The sequence below is a fragment of the Lycium ferocissimum genome, unplaced genomic scaffold (genome assembly GCF_029784015.1).
Source record: "Lycium ferocissimum isolate CSIRO_LF1 unplaced genomic scaffold, AGI_CSIRO_Lferr_CH_V1 ctg1020, whole genome shotgun sequence".
Lineage (NCBI taxonomy): Eukaryota > Viridiplantae > Streptophyta > Magnoliopsida > Solanales > Solanaceae > Lycium > Lycium ferocissimum.
Window position 1 is genome coordinate 221,397 of NW_026713197.1, and position 10,287 is coordinate 231,683.

Here is a 10,287-nt window from a genome sequence, read left to right on the forward strand (position 1 = left end):
TTAGATTGGCTCCTACAATGCAAATTAAAAAAATATAATAAAAGAAAAGGCCTTGCAGCAACTAAAAATTTCAAGACTAACGATTTTGTTAGGATTCCGTCAAAGCCATATGGAGATCTTTTATTTTTTAGTTTCCTTTTAGATAAGGATTCTAATAAGGAAAAATATAGACTTTAATATTATCTTGCTTATTTTATGCTTAAAAACAAGATTGTGAGACTCATGACTCCAATTATCAAATAATAAACTAGACTCACATAAGTATTGTCGGTTAGGTAAGTCACAAAATAAAATTTCTCACTACCTTATAACTAATTCACTTACTAATTTTTAAGGTAGTCCCCGATCGAAAGAAATTATCTATACCAAAACTTTATTGAAAGGTGTAACCGCTACTCATTAAATTGATATAGCAAAATATATCAATCGAGAGAAATTGCTTGGGGACTTATCAGGTGCGTAACCATACAAATATATGTTACCATTAGGGTCCACATGACATCTAAAACGCAAATACCACGAAATATCCAAGAAGGTCAAGTTTTCACAGTATAACGCTTTTTTTTCTTCTTCTTTTTTAAAATTCTAATACTAAAAGAACTTGTGCACTTCTTGGAAATTCCCAGGAAATTTTCTGCTGCTCCCAAAATAAAAAGCACTACCAGACTCCATTCTTCCTCTATATTTTCAAGTTATTTCTCTTTTTCTCTGATTAATAATTTCTAGCTTAATCCCCATAATCACAATGGCTGTATTGGAAGAGCTGCCCATAAAGAAGAGAGCTCCACAAGGCGCAATTATTGAGCGATTATTATTGGACTGTCCACTGGAAAATGCCCGCTCACGGACTAGGGTAATTCAAAACTCATGCAATTTGATTTTTTTTTTTTTCGGTTTGAAAAGAAGAATGATAATATTTGTCGTAGAAATTAAATAGTTTGTTCTTTAACTTTGCATCTTGTCACATAAAATGAAATGAGTACTTTAGCTTTTCTGGTACGTTTGGAATATATAGGTTAGTTACTTTAGATTTTATAAAATGTTGTTTCAGAGACCTAATTACTTTCGATAGATGATAACTAGTGTTATCTTGAGAAAATGACAAAAATAGTCTTCTTATGTTTCGATAAATCTAAATAAATCTCGCAATTATATATTTCTGAATAGTTTTGAATATTTAATTTTGTCAATAGTGAGCATTTTTGGTCTTTATAAAATATTTAACAAATTGTAATTGTTAGATTTAATGAAATTATGAATAAAAAATTACTATTAAAAAAGAAATTAAGGCATAGAAACACACCTAACCTCTGCTGAGTTCCTATAACCCCTCTGATTTTTTTTTTTTTAAAAATAATGTCAAAATGCAACATGTGCAAACACGCACTTATTCAAAACTTAAAAAAAAAGGGTCTTTAAAGAAAGAATTGATTTGGAAATGTGCAAGAAGTATACTTCCGGTAGAGTTTATGACAAATTTAGCAACATGAAGCTACTTGGAAAGGACAAATAGTTGATGATGTGATCTAATATTTCAAAGAATTATGGTGCAATGTGTATTTTTAGTTTGGAATGGAAGAATGAATAATCGTGTGTACACATGCTGCATTTTAATTGTTTACGGTTTTCTTCGTAGTTTAGGTGTGTTTCAAAAATTGCAACATCAAAGCTACACAAAACATTAAAAAAAAAAAATGAAAAAAAAAGCTAAGAATAATTGAAATTACACAACAAAAATTACACCAACCGCCAAAAAGTTCATTAAAATTTAGTTAACAAAAACCGATCCGACTAGAAATTTTATGTTTAGGCACATCATAAAATTGTGTTGACAATTTTATACGTACTAAATTTTGGATAGGAGTTCAACGTCACCAACGGCCATTCTTTTCAAAGAAACAAGTAGAAGCGAATTTATGTACAAAATATAAGTCACGTAAAACCATAATCGCTCGATTAAACTCGATATATATATATATATATATATATATATATATATATATATAAATATAATACAATGTAAAATTTATGTACAAAATATAAGTCACGTAAAACCATAATCGACAGCATGCGATTAACTCGATATATATATATATATATATATATATATTAAAATATATCTAATATTAATTAAAATCATGATCAAATTGGCTTAAGTAAATTTTGGTTAGGTGTTGGTTTAATTCCTCAAGGTTGGAGGATTGAACTTGACTTTACATCTAATTACTTTTTTTTTTCTTTATTTCTAATTAACCAAGTCTCGTAACGCAAAAGAAATATACTTTGACGAAGCAACGGTGAACCAATTCTCTCGAAATCCTACATTTGCCTATGGAAACAAGTACTCTGTTCGATGCTATAATGGCTTCCATCTTGATGACAAAATTGGTCACGCTAAGGGAGCTTCACTCACCATTGTCTACATCTCATACTTTAACACCAATTTGATGATCATTGCATCGTTGCCCCACAACTTTCGGATTCAGCTTCCCAACAGTTCTTTGCAATTGCCAATTGCAACGTGTCATCTTCAGGATTATTGGGCTTACAACTCGGTTTTATTTAATTTGGATGTGGCTGAACCATCTTCCAAGCACCAACAACATCATCAGGTTTGTGCATTTCCACCTATTGTATTGTTTGTGGTGTTCTTGTCAAATTTACTGTGTGCCATTAAGTGGCATTAATGATAATCCTAGTTGAAAAATTATTTATTGCAGTCTGGATTAGCTGATTGTAAATAGGTGATAAGCTTTAAGTGCTGAAATTGATTTTATAAATAAGCAGTTATGTGTTTAGATAGAAGTGCCGAAACAGCTAATAAGCAGTTGATAAGTTGTTCGTTTGTGAAAATGACTAAAAATACCCTTAAATTTTTTGTAAGAAATTATAAATTTAAACGTATCTTTGTAAAGGAAAGGAGGAACGATGGATACAAAATGAAGAGGAAGTTAGGAGTTTTATTTTGGGAAAGATATTTTGAGAGTTCGAAGAAATATTAAGGATAAAATAGTAAATTATTTGGTCAAACTAAAAGTGCTTATAAGTTGAAAAATCATAAGTGGGGATGACCAGCTTATGACTTTTGGTTGATTTTAGCTTATAAGCACTTGGCTTACTTTGGTGTTTATGAAACGCGTAGATAAGCTTAAAAGTACTTATAAGCCAGTTTGACCAGCTTATAAGCTTAGCCAAACACCCACTTAGTATCAACAAGAGGTTGAAGTGGTGGGGATTTTTCGAAACGAGTTGGGTTAATGGGTCGGGTTGTGAACTGGTTGAGTTTAATAACACATGGACCAATAAATTAGTGCTAACATATTTAATTGAAGAGTCCATATATTCCACATCAATTCTGTTAAAAAGATGGACAATTTTAAGCTTAAATTTAATATTTAGGGCAATTATAGCCTAGTAGGTGGAAAAAGGGCAATTTTATGACCATTTCCAATAGTTAGGGCATTTTTGACCTTTTTCAAGGGAACGAAATAAGCCCATGAAGCTTTCGTCTAGTGGTAATAGCGTAGCATGTGATTTGTGGATTAGATGCGATTGGAAGCCATCACAGACAAAAATGTGGTAGTGTAGAGGTAAAGCCCCATTATCCACCCAATTTCCAAGTATGTGCCACTGACACTCAGGAATTTCTCGGTTATTAAAAACATAAACAAAGAAAATATTGGTAGAATATAACTGTTCAACAATGAGAAGTTTATGTTCTATGCTATGAGGTTTTTTTGAGCATCATTGTAATGAATCAAGTTACTTCAATGAACAAACTGAATTTACCTTAATCTCCTAGTTTATGTTACTGATCTGCTTTGCCTTTTAACATTCTCCACTCAATGTTTTTGTTGATTACTTGATTTAATAAGGAGATAAGATATATCTTTATATGTTTGGTAAAGGAGAATTTTGTCAAAATATTGAGAATATAGACTATAAGCATGCCAAACTTTCAGCTCAGCAGAATTTGAACTTTTTCACAAGTTATGACATTTTGGATTTATTTCCAATTAAGACTTACAAATACCACCGGTGAAATTATGTCGTTACAAGAATTCTACTGTCGAAAGCTCTTAAAATTTGACATAATCTCTTTAATACAAACCTATGTTGCTTAGACTCTTCAAAAATGACACAGGGTGCGTGTCGAATCCTCCAAAACTATTGCATTTTTTGAGGATCCGACATGGGCGCCGCAATACTTTTTGGGAGTCCGAGCAACACAGGTACAAATCACTCCAATTTTTATGCATATTGCATACTAATATCTATATATGCAAAATAAAAGGAAAAGGGAAGAAAACATTATTTTCACGGTCAAACTAAAAGAAATTCTACACTCATTTAATTTTCGCCCGAGTGAGAGAAAAGCTCAAGATGCACCGAGGTTGACTGCAGGGAAATAATTAAAGGCAATTTTAGGTTTGGTGCTACTTCCTATATGCTTATCCATTGGAGATAAATTTATGGATCTGAAAACATATTTATGGATTTACAAACATCCTATATGAACTAGACAGGGTTGGTATTTTTGTCAAAAATTTGGAGCTGCATTACCAAAGTTTTGTGCTAATGGATGCTGTTCAGATACCATGTTTGTGAAAAAAAAAAAAAAAAAAAAAAAAAGACACAAACCAAAAGTGGTATCACATTGCTAGATTGAACATATTTGATGAGGAAGGCAGAAGCATAAATAAAGATGTTATTTGCATATAATAGCAGGCTCTTCAGGTGAGAACTAAGTTAAGAGGCAGACAAACGTTATCTTCCATATGCTTTGTTGGAGCACAAACACCAGTGGCATAGCACTTCCTTAGCAGTGAGGAGTTTGAAAGAGGCTTCAATGCTAATTTTAGCTATTTGATGCTGAAGATGCATGGTCTCTGCATATCCAGAAAGTTCGCTTATGCACTTATTGACTTATACATAACAAAAGCCTCTAAGAGCCAACTATTTTTGGTGAAGTGTGTTTTGGGTTGCTGAAATACTCTCTTCTTTCCATGAGTGTGGATTTACATATGCCACCTATGAGGTACAGTCCAGCTGCTTGGTGTTTCTCCTGGTCCCCATCCATCTTGATTATTGAATTCAGGAGTATGTCTGTCCTGTATGCAACAGTTTTACCCGTCTGTGCCGAACAACTTGGAAGTAGAAGAATAAGGGCGACGGAGAACTGATAAATGAGAAAAGTTCTGGAAGAGAACTTTCTTTTAAGGTTTCAAACAGTTGCTTGGATCTGGTGTGTTGCAAATCATGGTCTGCTTGCACTGGGCTTGTCTATGAATTACATCAAGTTCAGAAAAATAGTGGGGTCATTGCATTTCTATGCAATTTTGAAAGATAGGGGCAGTCATTACAAGACTCTTAGGTAGTTTTAGGTGGTGGTCGCTGTTTAAGAGTATTATATCAGGTGAGCACTGGTTTTCTCAAGGCATTATGGGTGCAGAACGATTAGTTCTCTCTTGAATAACATCCTAGAGGTGGGGCAGACCAATATTCCTTTAGCTGCTTATGTTCAATGCTTCTTTGGATTGTGCTACACTGATACTATGTCAATGCTTTGACCACCAGAAGGAGATAACTAGTTTGGGCAGCAGGAAAATAGTATTCCAAGGAATTTGCTCCTATAGAAATATTTCCTTTCCCACAGAGACAGATGTTTAACAAAGTACTATGTGAGATTGCTTCAAGTTCAGAACATTGTGGTCTTCTAGAACTATGTTGCTCGGACTCTCTAATAATGCTGTCATTTGTGTGTCGGATCCTTCATAAGTAATATATTTTTGCAGGATCCATTTTGGTGACACTTTTGAAGAGCCCGAGCAATATAGTTCTAGAATTAGTAAATTCCAAATGCCAGAATCCATTTTTTGACCTCCGGTGAGAAGTAGGCGAAATGGGAAAAATGGTTTATGATTTTTTCCTCACCTTAATATTTATTTCGCGTGGAGAGGGACATTAATTGCCTCTTTTGAGAGCTTTAAAGTTCATGAAATCACCCACTTGTGTGGTAGGCTTTCTACATTGGAACTCTGTTTCTAAAGCAGTAAGAGTATAACTTTTCGTTTCTTGCTGTGAATTTATTTAGTGCTTTATTTTGCGGAGGTGCTTTTCATCCTTATCATGATTCTAGTATACATTTTCAAAAGGTTGATATGCAATCATGAGCTTAGTTGTTACTGAAACTTAGTTTTGAGCTGGTTGATATGCAATCATGAGCTTAGTTGTTACTGAAACTTCGTTTTGAGCTTAGAGAGCTACTCACGTTTATATTTGTATCAATGCAGAATTTAATGGTATCTGTTGGTGATCCAAATGTCACGAAGTCTTCGGACATCAGCTCTTTCCGATCATGTTCAGTTAGCACTTTAAAAAGCTTGCGCCATCTACCTCTTTCTAGTTATAGCAACACAAGAGGAGACGAGATTCCTAAGCAGGCTGGAGTTGGCAAGTTCAAAGACATAACGAAGAATAACTTCAATTGCTCAGCAGTACATGCTTCTAGGAATGAGACGGGAAGATCGCGTTTAAACACCAATGCTGCCCTCAAAGTGAAGAAAGAATATGTTCTATTACCCGCAGCTACTCTATTAGCTACTGTTTTGTTTACAGCAGCTTGCCGCTTCCCGCGCTTCATTACGAGGGCTAATTACATCTATGACTATGACACAGGTCGAATTGTTCAAGGGGAAAGAGATTCCACTATCACGTCATCATTCATATTATTTAACTCAACAGGTTTCATAGTATCGTTAGCCATTGTTATCTCCATTCTACGCGGTTTTCCACTGAAACCATGGCCTCAAATCTCAGTATCTATGTTGTTTGGCTCCTACATGTGCTTGATCATGAAAATATTACCATGGGAATCCTGGCTTGTATTCTTCCTTTCCGTCCCATTACTAGTATTAGCAGCAGCAGGAAAACTGTGCGACTTTGCTCAGTAGACTTTTACTGTTCTGCTATTTGTTTAACGACTACGGTACTTTAGATATCATGGTTGTTTCTTAATTATTCTCTCTGTTAAATTTATATTCAGTGGATCTCATGTATCTCACATTCGTAGAATTAAGGAAGATGAGGACCATAACGGGCCTGCTTTGTTTCTTGTCATTCTTCTGTTTTGCCATTTCCAAGTATTATTGCTTGAAATATAAAAGTAATAGCTAGTCCCAGCATTTGACAGTCTTGTAAAAAAATGTTTTACTATTGTTGGTATATTCTCGCATTTGAAATTTATGTGCTGCAGAAAAGGCACACTGTAGTTTCATGTGTAAATGATCCTCACTTATATATGTACTATATATAAATGAAAAGGTAGATCCACATACCAATTGAAACTGTTTTCTTAATCTGTTTTGTCTAAACTCTTCTTTAGAATAGCCATTGTACACATCTGCATGCATAAGAGTTTCCAGACTTGCCATTTGATGATTTTATGGTTGTATTGAATGGAAACAACCTCCATCAGATTATTTTGTGTGGTAAGATAATATTACGTATCTGGTTTATCTGTCCTTAAGCTTGTTGAGTTTTTAAACGGCTTTGATATTCTCATCATGGTGATGGCAATTGGCAAGTGCACAATTGTCTTAGAGATTAGCATGTCCGTGATATGTAGTCAACTTAGATGGATAAACATAAATATAAATAAAAACACGATTTATTTAAAACAAAGACTTAGTGGTGTTTTTTTTTTTTTTTTCACCTTATCAAAAAAAAAAAAAAAAAAAAAGGATTTAGTTTTTTAGGGTTCTTATTGCAAAATCAACTGAATATCCAAAAAGGAAAAACAAATGTTACCCAAACTTTAATCTTAATTCATACCGACAAAGCGCATAATTCTTTTAAAGTCTATTTTTGTTGTATCATATATAGTCAAACCTCTTTATAATTGTCATTCGTTATAACAACATTTCACTATAACAGTCTGCTTTTCTCCGAAACTGATTTTTTTATGTTATATTTTACATCTCTATAATAACATTCTGCCTATAACAGCAGTGACATTCATTATAGCTGTACACTCTTTGTAAAATTACCTCTCTATAACAGCCATACTCAAATATTGTGTAATAATATTTTGTAAGAAATATATTACTGTATATTCAAAAATAAAATATTAAAACATTTATGGGAATCATCAAATGAAAGCTATTGAGTTCCTTTGTACTGAAAGTTTAGACAAAAATCTTCGTCAATTCAAGCGTTATATTATCACTAAGATCGAAATTTATGAAACAAATCTACAATTGTAGAGTTCTTACATCAAATTTGTAATATTTAAATTTTCAATTAATTTTAAATGTATATGTTCCTTAGATTTTAATTCTTTATCAGTATGGTACAATTAGTTATGAATTTATTTGTCACTTCAAATTTTAAATAAATGAAATATGAAAATCAATTGAGATTTTAAAATTAACAAGTATTTTGTTTTCGTTTATAGCATAAAAAGTACAGAAAATAATTGTTTGCGTACTTTTATTTATAACCGCTAAACAAGATTCAAACATCAAATGTCAGTATACATACATAACAGCAACTCACTATAACAACCATGAAATTTTCGGACAAATGCTGCCATTAAAGAGAGGTTTCACTGTATAACAAACCCAAAAGTGTAAATCTAGTAATAAATAAATAACAATCAAATTTTTTTCTTTGATGGCCTTCATACACTAGTAATATAAGGACCCGTCTGGCCATGAGATTATTCACGTTTTTCCGTAATTATTTTTACTTTATTTGAAACTCGAAGTTTGGCCATGAATATTTCAAATACAACTGTGTATTTGAAATTTGAAAAATGCCTAAAACCTTGTTTTCACGTCTTTTTCACCTTTTTTCACTTTCAGTACATTCAAACAACCAAATATTTTTTTGCAAAAACTATACCCAAATACAACTTCATCTTCAACTCCAACTTCAAAAATTCCAAAATAAAGTGAAAAATATTTGGTTTCTATGGACAAACGCTTACTAAAAATACTGTACAAGATATACTTTCCTTAACAGATGCGACATTTGTAGATCACAACTATATTAGTTGTTCACGAGTCTCATTTCATTGTCTTGTCACTACAAAGATATAATTATTTGTAATTTTTGTTAATTATACACTCTATTTTCTATATATTAAATACAATGATGGAATATATGAGTCCACCAAACAGTATATAGAATCAGGTTCTCTATCTGTTCCCTTAAGTAAAAGACGGAAAATAAATAACACAAGCTATTTACGTGGAAAACTCCTTGCTCAAGGGATTAAAAACCACGACCTACCCCAGTAGGATTTTCAACTTCACTAAGCTGAGCAACTTCAGATTACAACCTATTGCAACCTAGGAATTAAACTCTTAATCCTTTCCCCTTACAATACCTTTTATTGTAAGCCCTTTACAATAACTCTATTGCAAAGACAACTCTTGAATAACTCTAGCCAAGAACCCAAAACACACTTTGACTAACTTTAGCCAAGAACACAAACCGACAAAGGTTGAAATCTGTCCCACTATGACACTTCTTGAAAGTAGTGTTGGATTACAAGTAAAGAACAAATGACAAAGACTCAACAAACCTAAAGACTTAAAACATCTTCAGTGTCGGGATCTGGTCCTTGAGTTTGAAGCAGCCTTGTTCTTGAGAGGACCTTGAGAGTAGCGACGGCTAGCACTTGAAAGAAATGCGATTTTCAGATTTGCAAGTGTTAGATTAAACCTTGTAACATGTTGTTTATTTATGAGAGGGCATGTGAGAATCATGTCAGAAGAGATAGGGACATTTCATCTTTTGGTTTGGCCTCACAACAAAGGCTGCGAGCTCAGCTTTGCTTTCTTGCTATGTTACCCGATCGGTACGGTCAGCGAGCGGCTTTGACTTTAGAGTTAATTGTACGACGGCCAGGGGAACTGATCGCATATCTGGTCCCTATCTGGTTTCTCGAATGTTTGGAAAATCATCAAAACACGAAATAGCATAACTTATCAATTTCCCCCTTTTTGATGACGACAAATCCATAATTGATATTCTTCCCGAGAACCAGATTCCTACATGTTCCCCCTGCGGATCAGACCTATCTTTCAATCACAACAATACGTTAACAACATATATCTATTTACCCCTTGAACACAGCATATCAATTTACCTCTTGATGAACAACTTCCCCTTTTTGGCATCATTGAAAAGAGTAATAGCAATAACATAAGTAAAAATAGTTCAGTAGAATTAACTCATGGCCACTGAGGCAACACAACATAAGCAATAACAGGAACAACA

The 10,287-nt window shown here is 33.3% G+C and overlaps 1 protein-coding gene across 1 annotated transcript; it reads left to right on the top strand.

Moving 5' to 3' along the window:
- The first annotated feature begins 643 nt into the window (after window positions 1–643).
- On the top strand, window positions 644–7,182 carry LOC132041433 (uncharacterized). The gene is made up of 3 exons (XM_059432147.1): window positions 644–853; window positions 2,259–2,612; window positions 6,294–7,182. The coding sequence occupies exons 1-3, from the start codon at window positions 746–748 to the stop codon at window positions 6,951–6,953; spliced, it is 1,122 nt and encodes a 373-aa protein (XP_059288130.1). The 5' UTR covers window positions 644–745; the 3' UTR covers window positions 6,954–7,182.
- The last annotated feature ends 3,105 nt before the right edge of the window (window positions 7,183–10,287 follow it).